Source organism: Haliotis rufescens, unplaced genomic scaffold (assembly GCF_023055435.1).
Source record: "Haliotis rufescens isolate VD_foot unplaced genomic scaffold, xgHalRufe1.0.p SCAF_5, whole genome shotgun sequence".
Classification (NCBI taxonomy): Eukaryota; Metazoa; Mollusca; class Gastropoda; order Lepetellida; family Haliotidae; genus Haliotis; species Haliotis rufescens.
The window spans coordinates 50,361,880-50,382,920 of NW_025964223.1; the positions used below are offsets into that span (position 1 = coordinate 50,361,880).

Genomic DNA, 21,041 nt, shown 5'->3' on the forward strand with positions numbered 1-21,041 from the left:
TCAGTTTAATAAGACCTTTATTACCCATAGTTAATAAAAGGTGTATGTGCACTAGCGCAAATATTTCTTCAAGCACAGTGTATATTTTACGTGCTCCAGACAGCATTGTTGACGTCATATGAATCCTGTCGTGACGTAAGGTTGGAATAACATAACACCAGAAACTATGTCAAAGCTGAAGTTTGTCGACGTCATTCAACAATTGTGTTTTTTTTAAGACAGTGATCATGATCAGTGCAGTTTTCTAAAGGGAGCTCAAAAGCATTAGGAAATAATGGGTAATAAAGAAATTATTACACTTGCATGTGTGTCATACTGATTTTAGGGAACTTGTGTCAGTTTTAATCTATTACCCATGGTCTCACTCTGGGAAATACAAGAATTCTGACACTCATTTTGTAAAATCAGTTTGACACACATGCTCGTAAAATAATCTCTATTAAACTGTATTCAAACACCATAACAAATAATGAGAGTATGTAAATAGACTTTAATAATAATAGGATTAGTAGTAAAATCAATAGTAACTCAGTCTTTTTAGAACAAATGTAACAAACAGCTTGTTCTGAATGCAAAAAGAGCATTCTGAATATTAATAAATATATACACGACATTAAATAAAAGTTGTTGATGTTTAGTTACCCTTGGTTCCATGTACAATGGGACTTTACAAATATGGAAAGTATCATTTCAGACTTTAGCAACTGACAATAAAATCTTGACATAAGTGGTCATCTATCCAGAAACCTGATGTGTACACTTTGCTTCTATGCATGTCACAAACACCCTACTACCCTTGAATACAGGGGTCCAGGCCCATTTGTTTAAATCATTTGGTTGAATTTGAAACTGTTGGATATTTATTATGATCACTTGACAGAGGGGTACACAAAGTACGTGATCTAGACTACCAGTTGTCGGACTTTCATTTATGTGGAAGCTTCAGTGGCTGAGTGCGTTAGATCGCTGACTTTGTGTGCTGGCGATTAGCTGCCTCACTCTGGCAGTGTGGGTTCGATTCCTGGACGAGAATATGTACTTTACAAAGAAAATGTTATCCCAAATGTAACATTTCTTATATCACAAGATAGTTACATCTCACGTTACATCACGCAGCAAAATAAGTTATCTTATTGTGTCTACTTGGCTGACATAATTACAGCCGATTTCAGATCCTTCCATTAGTATTTAGTTCTCAAAAGTAGAAAAATAGTGAAAATATTTGTGTAGTTCCACCCTTCATAAAAAGAAATAACATACTGAGAGAAGAAATATGTCATATCTCTCATAAAAATCAAAGCCTCCCCCCCCCACACACACAGAACATTAAGTGGTCTTGGCACTTGCAATGGCTGCATGTGTAATGATTTGAAGATGACGAGAGTGGGCTCAGATCTACAACTGCGGACATTTGCAACAGGAACAGGTACAGGAAGTGTCACTTTCTTTACATTTCTTGAGTATTATGTCACGATTACAAAATAACTTAATATTCCAGAAAATGGTTGGAAGTACACAAAAGATGAACAAGTGACATGGAGATGTACAGCAGAATGTGTATCGACTTTGCAAGATGGTCTAATTGTTAAAAACAAAACGAAAACACTGGTGAGAAGTTGCTTACCCTTGGTATTAAAGGACTCAAATCCATTCAAGAGGTAGTAGGGTTCTGACCCTTGATCCTCTGCTGAAAAGTATATATATATAGTTTTGACAAGGATTTAAATGTGGAAATACTGATTGGTGACAAGTGATTGCTATACATGCTTAGGGCTGTGAGTAATGTTGGTGATGAACTTCCTCAGAGTAATTTTATAAGAAAATAATTTTTGAGGTTGTGCTAAGCCACAGTGAAGGGGTGTTGTACAAAACTGTATAAGCATAGTATTTGTTTCAGAAAGTATTTATTTTCAGTTAAATTCCAGGTCACCCTCCAAACGTTTAAATGTACATGGTGACCACTTCACCATTATTCTCAAAGAGACCTACACTATCAAATCATACAACAGCTCAAAACAGACCCTGAGTCAGCTCAGAGCACGGCCAGACGCCGGTCCATTGAACTAAAATGGATATTTGATCTGAAAACCATCCATCCGCAAGGCATGAATGACAAGATCTAATCCTGGAATTCCCAAACCCACTCACCTATATTCCATTATTCTCAAAGGTCAACATTTCAGGACAACGACAGTTATTTGAAATTTCCCAAAAGATTTTTTCACTTGGCTTACAGGTGTACTGATCCTAAATTTCACACTTGTGAAATAAAAAGAGTACAGTCCTCCTTCCTACTGTCTATTAAAGATAATTTCAATTATGAAAGTCATCACAGAAAGAGAAGTAACTCTTTTGTATTTCATCAAATAAAATACATTTTTTTATTTCTTCTATATTTCACCCAAATGACAATTAAAGGACATCAATTAAAAAGTGTTCCCAACATTTCACTTTTATTTCTGCCACTATTGCTTTTTGAACAAACCTATAATCTATCAGATTTAGGCCTTAGACATATCAAGAATTTACTGACCATGATGAATTAAAGTCAACATATTGAAAGGAATAAGTTGCACACTCAGAATATCCACCCACAATATCAGCAGTTTACAAATTGTGTGTATCCACATTTGAATCAAATCCACTAAAAGTAGAAACCTCTAAACACTGCTATAATACCCTTTTAACCTAAATGCCTAAGACGTGCAATGTGTGACACAGGTACTGGCACTTGATTACAGACATCTATGAATACATACTGCATAATGAGGATTTCTTATCACACTTGAAAATGCACAATAAACAAACACAACCTTTATCACTGGTTTATGTTATAAATGTACAAATACATGCAAGTAAAATCTGAGCAAATGTGACCACTGGTTATTAAATACCTCCAGTAAAAGCGTCAGTTTCATCTATTATACAAAATACACAAATTATTTACAGATGAAAACATCCAGATACATATAAACAGGCCCAAACTTCCTCAATCAGCAGTTACTGAACCTCGTCAGAAAAGGATCTTTATTCAACTGTCGGTGCAACCTTCTGTTAAACCATTAAAACCAGTGCCGTAGCCAGCCGGGGGGCAGGGGGGGCGCTTGCCCCCCTCGATTTTTCATAGAAAACAGTTTTATTTGAATCAAGTTGGGGACAAGTGATACTTTTACAAATATTTGCCCCCCCTGTCAAAAAAAGTTAACTACGGCCTTGAAAACCTTTAAACATTTGGAATATTCTTTTTTTTTAAATGGAAATAAAAATCGAAACGGGCAGGCGGTGCCTGAGAACCAAGATTATTTTTTTTTTTAGCTTAAGACTTACTTTGCTATTGTAATGGATGGACATGAGTCACCTGCTGGGATTCGAAACCACTGATTTTAACCCATGCCTTGTTCACCTGACCAAGCTGACGGTAAGGGATTTGTTGGATGACTCCACACCCTGTTCCATTTCTGGATATAATAGAAAGTATATATTGCTACCATCAGACTGTGGCTTGTGAATAATCAAGTCTGGACCAGACAAATGATATAGTAGTGATTGATATTGTAAACAACAAGCCACGCCATCTGGGTACGATGACACGCTACCAACAAAGTCACCAGTCTGACCAGCTGATCCATTTAGTTGCCTTATGACCAGCATAGGTTGCAGGGGACTTACTCTTCCCCAGAATCGTTTATAATTCAAATGGGTCCTTTTGCCATATTTTGCAAGGCAATGAATTAATGCGTCCCTGAATTGTTTCCCATGACATACCCGGTAACCACATGGTCCCTGTGAACATTAAAGGAGGTCAACACTTCACCTTCCAAAGAACAATTTCATCAACTCCATGCCAAAAAAAATTCCTGAGCTACAGACTTGACAGCCTGAAACGAACATTTTAAATGTATTTTCATGAATCATACAAATGCTCACTGAATTACTTAATCTTGAGAAGAACCAAGGTATTATAATTCAATTTTCATACTGAGAGATAGCATTCATAGAGGTACGATACCTGAATATTGACTATTTACAACTGAACACAGGTGCCAGCCAGTTGACAGGTAAACAGCACTGACATACATGAACAAACAAAATCAGCTTATGGGTAAATAGTATATGAGCACATATAAACATATACAAGTAATCAATATTAACCCCAGAAACATGTAAGTAGTTCGGGGGCACGTCAATACACATGAATGTAATACATGAGAGCAGTCCAAGGGTTAATCATATTTGACACCACTACCAGTTTTATCAAATCAGCTGACTGTTTTCACCTGTTGAAATACAAATAGATTTCTGAGCAGCTGTTTGTATGAATGTACACTTACACTTTGATTCGTTTGCTTTCCCGACTTATCACAAGAAATCCCTTGCAAATCCCACCTACAGTTTATCACTGGTTTCCTAATCATTACTAATGGCAAGCAGTGACATTCCACAGTATATTGCTTCTCATATCTTACAGGGGATCCCACAGAATGTTGCGTTTCCTTATGATACCAGTCACGTGCAGTGACAGCCACACATCCCATATCATTAGCACACTTGAGAAATAGCCGGTATGGGAACCTTACAGGTGACACTGCATCGCCAGAAATAACCTCCATGAATCAACATGATGGGTATGTACAATTCTTGATTCCAGAGTCCACATGTCCACTGGTTGCTTCCTCACGCTCATATAACGTCGCTATATGGCTGAAATAATGCCGATGCGACGTTAAATTTTAACTCACTCACTCACACACTCATACTGTAACATGTAATCAACACAAATCTAAAGAAAGATGCATTATGAGATCTATACTAACACTTCAACACAGGTGGGATTCTCATATTAAAGTACATGTATATACAACAAAATGTTCAAAGTATAACATTGATCAGATCTGCACAGCAGTAATATGTTCAGACTTTTCCAAACTGTCAATAAATGTTAATGCTGTTCAACATTTAAATCTGGCTTTAATATGGGGTAGATTATTTCCATCCAATACACAAACTGTTCCAACAATGATATGTGTGGCATCTATCCACGTTTTCAAAACTGACGATAATCAAGGGAGATAATCCGACAAAAGGAGATAATTCAACAAAGGGGGACAATCCTGCTGTCTAGGAAAGAGTGTTCTCAATCGTCTGCTGGTCTAGTTCATCCTCGTCCTCCTGGTAATCCTCCTCCTGCCAGTTGATGTTCTCAGACTGCGTCACGATGGCTCGCAACATGCTCTCAATCCGAGAGTTCTGTTCTCGAAGCTCCTTCACTATTCTCTTCATCTTCTTCATGTCTCCTTGCAGTTTCTCCTGACTCTCCTGGACCTTCTCAATCTCATCCTGGAGGAGGAACAGTCATCATGTCATCAACTGACATTTTTTTAACATGTCTTCATATTTATATTTTGTATTCAGTGAATCTACCAAAAGAATCTGATTTTTATTCTTATCCTTATAAAATGGTATGTAATAGGAAGTCCAATTAAGTTGTATCACAAAAGTTGTTCTTAAACACCTCATGTAAATCAGGTTACAGTTGGTTTTCTTAAGAAAAATTGATTCGTCTGTCTGTATCATTTTCCAGTCACTGAAATGAAATGCAAGGAGGCCTCTGAACCTACTTTACTCTTCAGGGAAACATGACAGCTCTCTCTCTACTCACCAGCTCTGGATTCAGAGCCTTCTGTATGGCCTGAGCAGACATGGAAGACTGGTAGTTCAACAGCCTCCGAATGGGGTTACTTAGCCACATGTTCGGTTTGAACGTTTTTCTTCGGATGTACGACTTCCGCCTAATGAAGTCTGGCAGGATTCTCTCGACGTCCAATGCCAAGTCAACCTAGAGAAGCATACAGGATCAGTTGTATTATATCCATCTGACAGACCATGATGACTTCTTCAAGTGTGTACAAGGCATGGCCATTCTGTTTCATATTGCAATACACAGATACATATAATAATTCAGTTTACCTTATCTGAATCATATAAAGACACAACATAACTGCTATGAATCAAACAGGATACATTTGTCACCATCCTATTTTCAAATGTGGTGTACTGAAGATTGTATTAGAGTTGATACTTCATATTGAAAAAAACCCAAAACAATTGAATTGTAACTATGCTGCAGCCTTTGATGCTCTCATAAAATCCCCCATCCCCTCATCTCTTAAAACTAGCAAAATTAACAAACATTGAAAAATAAAAAAGCATAGACACGGCCACTAGTTCGTTAGTCCGAGACTAGTAAGAATCTCGACTTGTTTTTGTAACCCAAAGACATAGTTATTTGACATAACCAACGGTGAGCTGCGGAGAAGTTGGATATGACTAATGGTATCTACCCCCAGTTCACTTGACTGCTGATCTACGTCACCTACCTGCATAGCCATTCTCTTCAGAGCAGCCTGGTCCTGCACAGCCTTGATGTCATCTACAGCCAAACCAACCTGGGAGGGACAGGCAGACATGTCACGGTATAGATATGTGTGTTAATCTTGTTTACTTCACTGAGTTGTCTGACTTGACTGTCAACAAATATTTTCAAGCCAAGAGTTAAAATATCTGCTTTGCCATATCACAAGATGACATAAACAGTTATTTAACAAGATTAACCAAATTTAAACCAGAGAATGCTTATATTCTCTAACGAGGAGTTTCTCAGCCATAATGTATGTTCTCTTTAGTGCCATCAAGCTTATTGTCTCAGGATGAAATGGTGATTTAACTGAATCATTGAAAATTGTTATTCACATTTGTTATTTTATTAATGAAACTAACATTCTCATTTCTCTTGAAAACTTTAGCATTGACTGTCTTTAGCATTGAAGTTTGGAACAAATGCATTTATCTTACAAACAAGGTTAGGGTGAATGAGTGTCTTCATATTTCAAAAAGATTTTTAAAAAGCCTAATACTTAAAAACAATGTGATTCAACATAGCCCACAGATACTTCCCTTTACATGCGCACTGCTTTACTGTACTTCTTGTGTTATTGTAATTGTGGCAATAGCAGCTTGTATGCTTGTTTTTGTAGGGAGGCCAGGTTGATAGTACAAAACTGTTTATTTGGTTACATACTCGTTTGAACAAGCAAAAAAAACACACTGCCCACACTATTTGCAAAAGTCATTGCCTGAGAACCAATTCTTTTATTTTTTTTAAGCCTTAGCTTTAAGTTTTTTAGATTAGTTGCAGAGAAATGTATTCCAGGTGCCTGATGCCTGTCTCTAGGCATTTCAGTGTCACAGTTAAGTAAAGATAATAGCAATGTTTAAAGTATTCCAGAACAAAGTGCAAAGTTTCACTTGGCCCGACAAATTATATTTCTCGATTTACATGGTTGGAAGGCACAAAAAAAAGTAAAAAGTAAAATGAGATATTTCAGATATCTGAATTTTGTGCCACTGGTGCAGCATTCACAAATTCACACATAAGTCCTGCCAAGGCTAAAATGAATAATAGCCTTGGTTCTCAGGCACCGCCCACATCATCATAAAATCTGATGCACATTTTGTTTTTATTTCCATTTAAAAAAAACCCCAATATCTTTAAATATTCCGTGTCTTGAACACACGACCCTGCCAGTTAAATGCTACAATACTTAAGAACAACATGATTTCCCCAAAATTATTGTAAACAACATTTGGTTACATACTAGCTTCAACAACAACAACAAAAATAACCACCGCCCGCCTGCACAAAAATTTCAAAAGCCACATTGTCTGAGAAACAATTCTATTATCTTTTTAAGCCCAATAAAAGTGACCATCTAAGTTTCTTTTGGGTTTTATAAAATTTAGAATTCTACTTAACAGTTTTAGTGTTGGTGGATCTGTAAAGCATTTCTTTTCAAAATGATCTCCTTAGTCCATGCATGTTCTATTTCCAACAAAATGATCCCCTTTGTCCATACATGTTCTATTTCCATCAAAATGATCCCCTAAGTTCATACATGTTCTATTTCCATCAAAATGATCCCCTTAGTCCATACATGTTCTATTTCCATCAAAATGATCCCCTCAGTCCATACATGTTCTATTTCCATCAAAATGATCCCCTAAGTTAATACATGTTCTATTTCCATCAAAATGATCTCCTTTGTCCATGCATGTTCTATTTCCATCAAAATGATCTCCTTTGTCCATGCATGTTCTATTTCCATCAAAATGATCTCCTTTGTCCATACATGTTCTATTTCCATCAAAATGATCTCCTTTGTCCATACATGTTCTATTTCCATCAAAATGATCTCCTTAGACCATACATGTTCTATTTCCATCAAAATGATCTCCTTAGACCATACATGTTCTATTTCCATCAAAATGATCTCCTTAGACCATACATGTTCTATTTCCATCAAAATGTATCTCCTTAGACCATACATGTTCTATTTCCATCAAAATGTATCTCCTGAGACCATACATGTTCTATTTCCATCAAAATGATCTCCTTAGACCATACATGTCCTATTTCCATCAAAATGTATCTCCTTAGTCCATACATGTTCAATTTCCATGAAAATGCGCAATGATGATACCATTAATAAACAACAACCCATGCTTGTAGTAAAAGGTGACTATGCTTGTCGTAAGAGGCAACTAACAAGATCGAGCGGTCAGGCCTGCTGACTTGGTTGATTCATGTCATTGTATCCCAATTGTGTGGATCAATGTTCATGATGTCAATCCATGGATTGTCTGGTCCAGACTGGAATTATTTACAGACTGCCGTCATATAGCGGAAATATTGCTGAGTGCGGCGTTAAACAACAAACAAACAAAAACAAACAACAACCATCTAAAGAAATCATGGTTACTCACGAGCAAGTTCATGACAATGATTGACATGAGGATGAGGAAGATAACAAAGAGAAGATAAGAAACTTCAGGAAAGTGGACTTTATCCCGGTCGTCTACTGGTGATGCCTTAAATTGCTCATTGAATATGGCATCAAACTCAAACTCGCCAATCATCATGACTCCTGTTTTGATCATTGCACTCGGGACATTTTTGAACGCAACCTGAAACGACAATACACATCATTAAGTCATGGTACTTTAATAATACATAGGGGATATTTGTATTTTCTTGTCAAGACACGTTCATCATGCTCATATCAACATGATAGGTCACTTGATGAAATAAGCAAGAAAAGACAAATGTTCTTTTTCATACCAACCTGTGGGTGAGAAACCCATTTGAGATAATTGGTATTTACCATATATGTGAGTTCGAATTCCAGGTACGTGATTGGTTGGTCCATGGTGATGACCTAAGGTCAGATGATGACAGACTACTTTCCTGATTCTAATTCATTAATGTTACTAGTGCTTCGGTTGAATTCACCTATGCCAGCATAGAAACTTTCTCGATTCAGAGGGTTAATAAATATTGTTTGGTCTTGTCTAGTTTACACTATTATCATCACCTTGGTAATCCACATATATGGCGAAAACTATTTTTGTAGAGGGTCACAGCAGGTATGGGTAGTAAGCTGTAGACTGGATGACGTCACAAATGATCATTGTGTCATGTATTAAGGCACTACTGTGATCATAAGAATAGACAAAATATGGATCAATTTCATGCTAAAATGGTATGATTTTAGGGTGTGTAAATAACAGATTACCGCACTCATGCCTGTCAGATACCATTCATCTTACAACTCATTTTAAGATGCATGGTATCTGAGAGACACTCGTGTAGTAATCTCTATTTATCATATATCTTCTTACTGACCTCCATGTTCTGTAAAAATCATAGTGTCTGAAGACTGAGTATCATGCCAGCATGAAATGTTATTTCACTTTCAAGAATGTTATTCATCACTACTTTCTCCAAAACAGATAACAATAAAGGGCAGAGTCGATAATTTGCCAACCTGGTTTCGGAACAAGGTGAAGAAGCCGAGTGAGAAGGCGACGATGAAGAGGAAGAAGACGACAAAGAACTGAGCGACGGTGGTGAGGATCTCTGTGAACATGACGACGTAGATTCCAAACCTGGGGAACTTCTGGATGAACAGCACCAGCACCATCCATGCCAGGAACACAGACACAGCCCCCAAGGACCACTGCCAGTTCTGGGAAACAAACATCTCATGTTATATATAAAAGAAATTTGAAGTCAAGTTTCAGAATACATATGCTTGTTACATATCTCATTACATTTGCCACATTATGTGGAGGTAAACACATTTCTATTCGCTAAAAAAAGTGAATTCCTCACCCAAATAATCTGCCTTCCAGGCTATTGATGCCGGGAACGTCTACATTATTTACACAGAATGGTTAACTGAAAACAGTACCATCTCGATTAACAGAGTGCGTGAGTGGGTGAGTGGGTGATTGGGTGAGTGGGTGAGTGAGTGAGTGAGTGAGTGAGTGAGTGAGTGAGTGAGTGAATGAGTGCCGGGAACGTCCACATTATTTACACAGAATGGTTAACTGAAAACAGTACCATCTGGATTAACAGAGTGCGTGCGTGCGTGCGTGCGTGCGTGCGTGCGTGCGTGCGTGCGTGCGTGCGTGCGTGAGTGAGTGAGTGAGTGAGTGAGTGAGTGAGTGAGTGAGTGAGTGAGTGAGTGAGTGAGTGAGTGAGTGAGTGAGTGAGTGAGTGAGTGAGTGAGTGAGTGAGTGAGTGAGCGAGCTTTTATGCCGCTTTCAGCAATATTCCAGCAATATCACGGTGGGGGACACCAGAAATGGGCTTCACACTTTGTACTCATGTTGGAAATCGAACCCGGGTCTTGACAAGCAACGCTTTAACCACTAGGTAACCCGACCGCCCCTGGATTAACAGAGTTTCACTGTAACAGTAAATACTGTAAATTATGAAATTAAATCTATATAATAGGGTTTAGTCATTAACCCAGAGATTGCACATCGAATTAGATTCAGCTGTGCACACACACACCCCAACCCCAACCCCACACACACGCACACACACGATCTTCAGAACATCACCCCATGCAATGACAACACTGTCCTCACCAATCTGAAGCCTGTTTCCTTCTGACAGTCATTGAAGTCAATGACGAGGAGTAGAGCTGAGACATAAGTAATCCACTCAATCAGATTCGTCCAGCCGAGGTAGGACAGTTTGGCTTGATAGATTTGTAGCAGCTGAAACAAACATGCTTACACTGCATTTATAGCATTACCAAAAAAAAGGTGACAAACTCGGGAACAGAGAGTGTGTATGTATAAGCATTTATAGCATTACCTAACATACACGACAAATTCGGGAACAGAGTGTGTGTGTATAAGCATTTATAGCATTACCTAACATACACGACAAATTCGGGAACAGAGAGTGTGTATGTATAAGCATTTATAGCATTACCTAACATACACGACAAATTCGGGAACAGAGAGTGTGTATGTATAAGCATTTATAGCATTACCTAACATACACGACAAATTCGGGAACAGAGTGTGTGTGTATAAGCATTTATAGCACTACCTAACATACACGACAAACTCGGGAACAGAGTGTGTGTGTATAAGCATTTATAGCATTACCTAACATACATGACAAACTAGGGAACAGAGAGTGTGTGTGTGTATAAGCATTTATAGCATTACATGATATACTCACCACCAAAAGAAACAAGAACCATAGAAACATATAGAGAAGTATTATCGGTAAAGATTTATTTTTTGTTTATTTGTTGTTTAACGCAGCACTCAGCAATATTCCAGCTACATGACATTGACATCATGAGCATCGATCCACGCAATTGGGATATGATGACATGCATCAACCAAGTCAGCGAGCCTGACCACCGGATCCCAATGTCCATTAAGAAGAGATGTTTCAAATGTGTTCCACTTAATGAAGCGTCTTTAGTCTATTAACAATATGCTGCACATGATTTCCAAACTTTAAATGCTAATCCTGCACGAGACAAATGGTGCATGTTGCATCATGGATCTATGACGTCTCAAGTGATGCGTTCATGTAATGCGTCGGTTCACACAACATAACAGTATACTTGTTTGTGCATCGAACCAATCTTGCATCTCTTGAAAATGAGTAATTCTTCACATATTAACCAACATGTATGGTATTCGCATTTCTCTTGTTGGTGAGTATATATACAGAACATAGTGACAAACTGTGTGTGAGTGCAAGCGTCCATGTGTGTGAGCACATGTGCTGTTTAATGCTGCACACAGCAATATTCCAGCTATATGACAGTGGCCTGGAAATAATTGAGTTTGGGCCAGACAATTCAATGATTGATATTAAGGGCATCGGTCCATGATGTCTGAGAACGATGACATGCTGGGACCCTGGGGCAAGGACAGGAGTGAATTTAAGGGAAAACAGAGAATTCATGGGTTATTCCCCAGAAACATAAAGAGGAAATTCATGGAAATATTTCCCAGGAATAATAACAGATCGAATTAAAGGGAACATTTCCCAGAAATGACAACAGATAGATTTTAAATGAATATTTATCAGGAATAACAACAGATAGAATTCAAATGGATATTTCCCAGAAATAACAACAGATAGAATTCAGATGAATGTTTCACAGAAATAATAACAGAGAGAAGTCAAGGGAATATTTCCAATGATAACAAGTGTAGGCCTATAAATATTCCAGCATCATATTACATTACCTCTTTCAACAAGTTGAAGGCCGCTAATCCTATAATAACATATTTAGCAATGAGGGCGATTAATGGCTGTTGATAGGTTGACGTCAGCTGGTCACATGACCCAGAGGAAATGGCAATGGCATCACTGGTATTACTGAAACATAAAAATAACTATAAATTGCTCAATGTATAGGAGGGGCCTCTTCATCAAGTTAATAATGACAGGTGCTGCCATTCCTGTTTACGTTCACCTCGTGCTGTACATCATAACACCATAAGAACACAAGAATCATACATAGAATCATGTATCAAGCAGGTCATGGATAGGATTCATCTTAACCTTGTTGAATGAAGTTGTTTTTGTCCAAAATTACAGATCTTATTTCTAATGGTAGTTCACTTCTAGGTCAGTGTTAACTGAGGATATTCTAGTGGATTGCACTTACTAGCTTTAGGGTGGTAGTGTCTGTACGCTGTACACTGTGAGGAACGTCAGGAACACCAGGTAGAGATAAACTGAGGGTATTATAGTGGAGTGCACTTACTAGCTATAGGGAGGTGGTGTCTCTACAATGTACGTTGTGAGGAACGTCAGGAACACCAGGTAGAGGTAAACTGAGGGTATTATAACGGAGTGCACTTACTAGATATAGAGTGGTGGTGTCTGTACGATGTACGCTGTGAGGAACGTCAGGAACACCAGGTAGTGGTAAACTGAGGGTATTATAGTGGAATGTACTTACTAGCTATAGGGAGGTGGTGTCTCTACGATGTACGCCGCGAGGAACGTCAGGAACACCAGGTAGAGGTAAACTGAGGGTATTATAGTGAGTGTACTTACTAGGTATAGGGTGGTTCTGTCTCTACGATGTAAGCTGTGAGGAACGTCAGGAACACCAGGTAGAGGAGAAAGAAGAGGTAGTAGAACACACTGCCGAATGTGTTCCACTTGTGGTTCAACATGGACATGACCAGAGGGTGAGCCAGGAGGTCCTCTCGACTCGACGTCACCTGGAGGGACAACAGAAAAACTGTAAAATGTGCCAAATGTACTCAAGTCTGAGTGTGGGTCATTCATCACAATTCAAGGGTCCATTCATCACCATTCAGGGTAATTCATCACTATTCAGTGGGTACATTCATCACAATTCAAGGGTCAACTAGAAAGTGTTTTTACTCGTAAAAACATATGTCTCCCCCCACTCCCCTAACCCCCATTCATTCGTTTACTTCACGTTAAACCCCATCTCTTAATTCCCACCCTCCATTACTAAATAACAGAGACAAAAATAGAACTAGTAGAAATTTCAAACAACTAATGGGCACCACTTCAGCGTCTAATCAACACCACTAATCCCTCAATCATTTACCCACCTGACAGTGTAGTCATCTAAGTAGCACAGTTTTCTTGTTACTGAAGTATTTGTAGAAAATCCACTTAAAGTACTAATAGAGTTTGGACACAAATATATTAATATCCCCAACATATCAGAAATGATGTAGCAATGTTATATGGCACAAAGGAAAGTCTCTGTGATGTAATTGCCCGTGTATCTGACTCTGCAGGTCTTCTACACAATGACATATGTGATGTCATGGAAACTGTAATAGCAAGGCACCACACCAGCTCTCTGATGTGAAAGATCCTTGACATAAATATGGTCAATAACAGTTTCTTTCCTGGCAGTGGACACTTCAATCAGCTGCGTGAAGGGTTCTTGCAGAAGAGGTTGCGCTTTGTTTGTATTGAGGTCAATGTTGAAATCTCCCAGAAGAACTGTACTGTTAGTCGGAGATAGGTCCAACATTCTGTTCAACTCTTGTCTGAAGTAGGGAATGGGAAGGGTTGGTGGTCTGTACACAGAGAAAACAGAAATTGATGAACACTGCAACTGGATGCCAAGGCATTCCAGTCCTACACATGAAGTGTCAATGACTTTGTAGGAAAGATCCTGATGGATGAACATAGCTACTCCACCCTTTCCTCTCGTTTTCAATGAGTCTGGTACACTAGAGGCTGAGTTGTACTGATTTCCCCTGCTACATGTCAGAACATTGTGGGTAGGCAGTGGGTTAGTAAATGACTGATTTGGAAGAAGCCATGTTTCTTGAAGGGCTATGATGTCTGCAGCTGGCAGAAATCTATTTGCTGTGAAATCTTTCAAGTGAGGGAGAAATCCTTCAGTGTTGTGGCCCACAAGCACCAGGGAATTTGCATAAACAGGAATGTTTGGTGGTACTAGGTTATTCCATCTTGGCAAACTTGTAGCAAGCGGCATTTCTGAAATGGCATTTTCTACCCTGCTGTCTGCATAGATTCCACTTGGTTTATAATCATCCTTAATGAGGAACAAGCCATTGAGTGATGTCACTCTACTTAGCGCAACATAAGCCATCCCTGCTTTAAATATTCTGTCTAATGAAACAACAGCCTTGTCTGTGGTCATTCCCTGCACTTTGTGCACAGTCACCGCCCATGCCAATTTAAGTGGAATTTGGTGACGGGTAACTTTAATTGGCTTGTGCTGAATAGGTTCTTTTTCAGGTTTGATGACCGTGGAACATGGGTCAATTCTTGGTGGAGGTGGATGAGATTTCCTTGCGTTGCGTCCAACTTGGTCATCATCAAACTTGACACACACAGCTGTAGGCAAGCCAAGTGGGCTGTTTCCTGCAATGATGGATGTTACTGTTCCAAGAACACCATTTGAAAGGCCATCTGGTACGTCAACATTTGAGCACAAGAGGACACGTGCACCAATGCAGAGTGTTACACGAGGTGGAAGTTTGGCGTTGTCAGTTTCCATTGGATTTGTTCTTTTGTAGGACTTGTTTGAGGTAGCTGAGAAACAAATATCAGCTGCTGTGATTGTTACCAATGGAGTGCTTTCAGCTCGTTCAACAAGCAGTGCTTCATTGTGATATTAAACGGTTTCTGAGTTATGGTCAGGAAACAAAGCTTACCCCCATTCAGAGCCTATGTTCAACTTATCTCCATGGAAACAAGAAAAAATAAAAATGTCAAAAATCTCTAAATAGCAAAAGGCACCACTTCAGTGCTGGGTTAATGTGTATACAAAGTTTCGCGACAAAATATTAAACGGTTTCCGAGTTATGGTCCGGAAACAAAGCTTACCCCCATTCAGAGTCTATGTTCAAGTTATCTCCATGGAAACGAGAAAAAATAAAAATGTCAAAAATCTCTAAATAGCAAAAGGCACCACTTCAGTGCTGGGTTAATGTGTATACAAAGTTTCGCGAAAAAATATTAAACGGTTTCTGAGTTATGGTCCGGAAACGGTGGGAACGCCGACGCCAACGCCGACGCCAACGCCGACGCCAACGCCGACGCCGACGGGAACCGTGCCAAAAACAATATGTCTCCCTCCATTCTGGGGGAGACATAATTCATCATCATTCAGGGTAATTTATCACCATTCAGTGGGTACATTCATCACCATTCAGGGTAATTCATCACCATTCAGTGGGTACATTCATCACCATTCAGGGTCATTCATCACCATTCTGTGGGTACATTCATCACCATTCAGGGTAATTCATCACCATTCAGTGGGTACATTCAACACCATTCAGTGGGTACATTCATCACCATTCTGTGGGTACATTCATCACCATTCAGGGTAATTCATCACCATTCAGTGGGTACATTCATCACCATTCTGTGGGTACATTCAACACCATTCTGTGGGTACATTCATCACCATTCAGTAGGTACATTCATCACCATTCAGTGGGTTCATACATCACCATTCTGTGGGTACATTCAACACCATTCTGTGGGTACATTCAACACCATCTTGTGGGTACATTCAACACCATTCTGTGGGTACATTCAACACCATTCTGTGGGTACACTGATCACCATTCTGTGGGTACATTCAACACCATTCAGCGGGTACATTCATCACCATTCAGTGGGTACATTCAACACCATTCAGTGGGTACATTCAACACCGTTCAGTGGGTACATTCAACACCATTCAGTGGGTACATTCATCACCATTCAGTGGGTACATTCAACACCATTCAGAGTAATTCATCATCATTCAGAGTAATTCAACACCATTCAGTGGGTACATTCATCACCATTCAGTCGGTACATTCAACACCATTCTGTGGGTACATTCATCACCATTCTGTGGGTACATTCAACACCATTCTGTGGGTACATTCATCACCATTCTGTGGGTACATTCATCACCATTCTGTGGGTACATTCATCCCCAATCGGCGGTACATTCATCCCAATTCAGCGGTATATTAATCCCCATTCGTCGGTATATTCATCACCAATCTGTGGGTACATTCATCACCATCCTGTGGGTACATTCATCACCATTCAGTGGTACATTCATCCCTATTCATCGGTACATTCATCCAAATTCAGCGGTATATTCATCCCCATTCGTCGGTATATTCATCATCATTCTGTGGGTACATTCATCATCATTCTGTGGGTACATTCATCACCATTCTGTGGGTACATTCATCATCATTCTGTGGCTACATTCATCACCATTCTGTGGGTACATTCATCACCATTCTGTAGGTACATTATTCATCATTCTGTGGGTACATTATTCACAATTCTGTGGGTACATTATTCATCATTCTGTGGGTACATTCATCACCAATCTGTTGGTACATTCATCATCATTCTGTGGGTACATTCATCACCAATCTGTGGGTACATTATTCATCATTCTGTGGGTACATTCTTCACAATTCATCCCCATTCATCAACATGGCCGTGCACTGCCTACCATTATCATGAGCGGGTGATTCCTCTTGAGCATGTTGGAGTCCGACGTGTAGGGCGTGGCACCTGCCAGTAACCTGTCATCTTCATCATACACACCAAAACCTGAAAAGTAGGGGTTTTTTTAATTAAGAACCAATTTTCTGTTAATAAAAATGAGTATTCTGGCTACAGATGTACATTCACTGTGGTGAGACCTAGTTAGTGCACCAAGCAAGCACAAGACACTGATGGTTTGCAAATTAAAGATAAGCCAAATCTGCCAAGTCAGCACAAACTTTAGCATTATTTCTGAAAGTCTTTAATGTACATTCTCAACCTGATTCTAATGTTACAAATTGAAATGGTTGAATGTTTGTTCTTATTAATCAGGTTTTAGAAGGAATGAGTCATCATGAAGACATTTTAGGGTTGATGTCAGTGATCCCAGAAAGGCTTAAAGCGACTGTTACCATAGTTACCACAGTTAAAAATTGAGAAAGGACTGAGAAGAGGCAAGGTACTATTATGCATCCACATATAACTATATGTTTCTAGTGATTTTCAAAAAGGTTAATTCGCTTTAGACACTGTGTTTCATCCTGGACCTTTAAACTGGGCAGTGAATGACAAAATGCAACACAAAGACAATAATGTTAGGCACTGGTGTAGATCTAGGTCTTCTACAGGAATTAAACAAATAAACACAACTGATCTTTCTGTTTTTCTACACAAATAACTGCATTTTTTCCTTATTTCTCACTGGAAATAGGTGGCATATATTAATTATTCACATTTGTTAAACATGTTAAATATGAGTTCTATTACTTTAATACCAGCATATTCATGAGCAACAACACTTGTGAGACACACTTCTAGAAAAAATCTCACTTGACTGCGAACTGGGGACTCCTTCAATAAAATTCATCATTATTCAATTAAGGTGACATTGATGATGATGGCTATTGTACCATATTTAATTAACTGTTGTAGATGTGTTCCAAGTTTACTGCAGTCGAGTACAAACAACATGAACTGTCTAGCATTGATGTGAAGATCATGAGCACTGTGCCCAAACACGGTGTTGTGAAAGTGGATGGAAAGTAACACTGTGAGGTGAGGTGAAATTGGGTTTAACGTCGCGTCCAAGATTATTGCACTTATATAGCGACGTGCATGCACGTGTGTGTGTGTGGCCTCTTGTACTAGTCCGGACTGATGCCGATTTATAGTGCTAGCATGAATACCCCACTCAGACACAGTATACTATATGTTATAGTTAGCCCCTTAATGCCAAGCGCCAGACAGGGTATCAACAAGTACCATCTTTTAACGTCTTTTGGTATGCCGCGGCCAGGGATCGAACCCCAGACCTTCCAATCTCAAGGCGGACGCTCTACCTCTAGACATCGGAGGCGGTCCTGCGCCTTCTGATGATAGGGTGGAGATTATTTGTGACAGAGTGGCAACATGTGTCCCCCTCAAAATGTACTTCTTGGGAAATGTCCACTCGTGCTTACATGGATATTGCTTAACAGCACAGTTGCCATTTATAATTACATGGGATTATGGGAATATGTCTTCTGGTCAGTATGATTAACACTTTTCCCTATCAAGTTGGAATAATTTTGGGACAAAAAAGGTATGATAAAATATATTATAAATGAGGAATCTTTGACCAAATTAGTCATGTGCACAGTCTGACTGGTTTATTTCTGCACATACACTGATCGATAGGGGGTGAGTCTTCCTGCAGGTCATGAGAAGGAGCGCATATCCCAGAGTGAAGGGTGCGCATCTATCTTATAAAGACATCGCTCAGACTACCAACATGGTAGAATATGTGAAGCCAGTTCTATCTAGGTTACCCTGCTGTGATAGAGCTGCAAAACTTTCTTAATATGATAAAGAATTCAAATTCCTACATAATAATGAGCCAATGCTTGATCCCCTCACTTACCCCCCCAACCCCCAAACACACCCCACACCTACCCCCCACCCCCAATAGAACTGCAAGTTTTAAAGAATTCAAATTCCTACAAAATGCTGAGCTAGGTTTACCTCCTGCGATGTACCTGCAAAATGGAAGTCTCATTGGCACACACTGTTTTGTTTGATTGTTGTTTTACGCCGCACTCAGCAATAATCCAGCTATATGACGGCGGTCTGTAAATAATCAAGTTGGAACCAGACAATCCAGTGAGTGACATCATGAGCATCGATCCACGCAATTGAGATCGATGACATGCATCAACCAAGTCAGCGAGCCTGACCACCCAATCCCGTCAGTCGCTTTTTACGACAGGCATAGTCACCTGTTACAGCAAGCATGGGTTGCTGAACACTGAAACAAAGGGACTTAACACACCTGAACTTGATCCAGTGTCGCTGGAGGACTCTCTCTTTGTGTCCAGCCAATTCGCATACACATCATCCAGGAACTCATAGTTGAACGTGATTTCATAGTCGGGTCGCTCTGGATTCTTCTCAGCGCCATAGCTCAGGCAGCGATCAAACACTCGCTCTGCCACATCTGGTTAATGAGAAATATTTGCTGCTAAACTTGTATGGACACTAATAGAAAGATACATCTCTGGGTACAGACCTTACTCTAGACTAACATTTAGTCTATGAAATCTTCTATTACAAAATACCCTTCTCGACTAAAATTAAAGAAATAATTTTCCCCGAGCTGGCCAGACTTGCTTTTGTATAATTTCGTGGTTGGTTTAACCCATGTCCAAGGGACACAACTCTGCACAATAAATTGAGGTGACTTAGACAACTGGACTACCTGTCGCCCATCGACAAATAACCAAATGGAAACTTAAGATATAAGTTATCATTTGTACCACTTCACAGCATTTACAACTTGACATCTAGATATTTGGTACGACAATATTGTGAGATTGAGTCCTGGAGTCAAACCTGGCATTTTCCTGATGAGTTTCCTCATGGGCGTGTCCAGTTGTCCTGTGACCAGGTCCAGTGATGCATGTCGCAACGCATCCTCCCACACTTCAGAGTTGATGATCACCATGGCAACATCACTGGTGAAAACACATGACCATTACAGCAAACTTTAATACAATGAAATGGTAAACATACTGCATATGACACTATCAAGTTATCATTGACATTACTGTCACAAGCATTAACCCGAATCTTACCGACAAAACATAAACACAGTCATACTACATAACATGACATGCATATACAACTAAGGCTGCAAACCCCTATCGTTAGGGGTATTTGGACGGTATTCTTGGTATTCAGGATGCAGATAAAATGTTATTGGTACGCAGATTCAACATTAAAAAAAAATAATGGTGTATGTAAATATTTCCAGTGTATTTAATTTTTTTTTTTATTTCTTCAGTAATCTCACTTCAAATCGCACCCTTTTATGACATAGAAAGGTGTTCTGTAGGATTTCATTCAGCATTTGTTGAGTGAATTTGGACATATTGAAGTTGAACTCACATGTTGTGGTTTTCAATGGCGATATCAAGACTGTTGAGACCATCGGAGTCCGGTAACGTGACATTTGCATCCCATTCAAGGAGGAGGCTTACTACCGCGGCGTGACCATTGCGACTTGCAAGATGAAGTGGAGTGGTCTGCAGAAAATGAAAATGTTCAGAGTGAGTGAGTGACAAATGCTGCTGGGACA

General features: G+C 39.3%; 1 protein-coding gene across 7 annotated transcripts in view; it reads right to left on the reverse strand.

The window, feature by feature from the left end:
* Nucleotides 1–2,856: 2,856 nt before the first annotated feature.
* Nucleotides 2,857–21,041, reverse strand: part of LOC124126903 (transient receptor potential cation channel subfamily A member 1 homolog) — a 78,210-nt gene continuing 60,025 nt past the window's right edge. For all 7 annotated transcript variants that reach the window (XM_048383927.1, XM_048383929.1, XM_048383930.1 and 4 more), the window contains 12 exons: nt 20,852–20,988; nt 20,297–20,418; nt 19,737–19,901; nt 17,394–17,494; nt 13,451–13,620; nt 12,631–12,763; nt 10,993–11,124; nt 9,882–10,082; nt 8,821–9,021; nt 6,378–6,446; nt 5,660–5,836; nt 2,857–5,337 (listed from right to left, as the gene is read on the reverse strand). In XM_048383927.1, the coding sequence (XP_048239884.1) occupies nt 5,119–5,337; nt 5,660–5,836; nt 6,378–6,446; nt 8,821–9,021; nt 9,882–10,082; nt 10,993–11,124; nt 12,631–12,763; nt 13,451–13,620; nt 17,394–17,494; nt 19,737–19,901; nt 20,297–20,418; nt 20,852–20,988 (1,827 nt within the window). In that variant the 3' untranslated portion in view covers nt 2,857–5,118. The remainder of the gene's footprint in view (nt 5,338–5,659; nt 5,837–6,377; nt 6,447–8,820; nt 9,022–9,881; nt 10,083–10,992; nt 11,125–12,630; nt 12,764–13,450; nt 13,621–17,393; nt 17,495–19,736; nt 19,902–20,296; nt 20,419–20,851; nt 20,989–21,041) is intronic.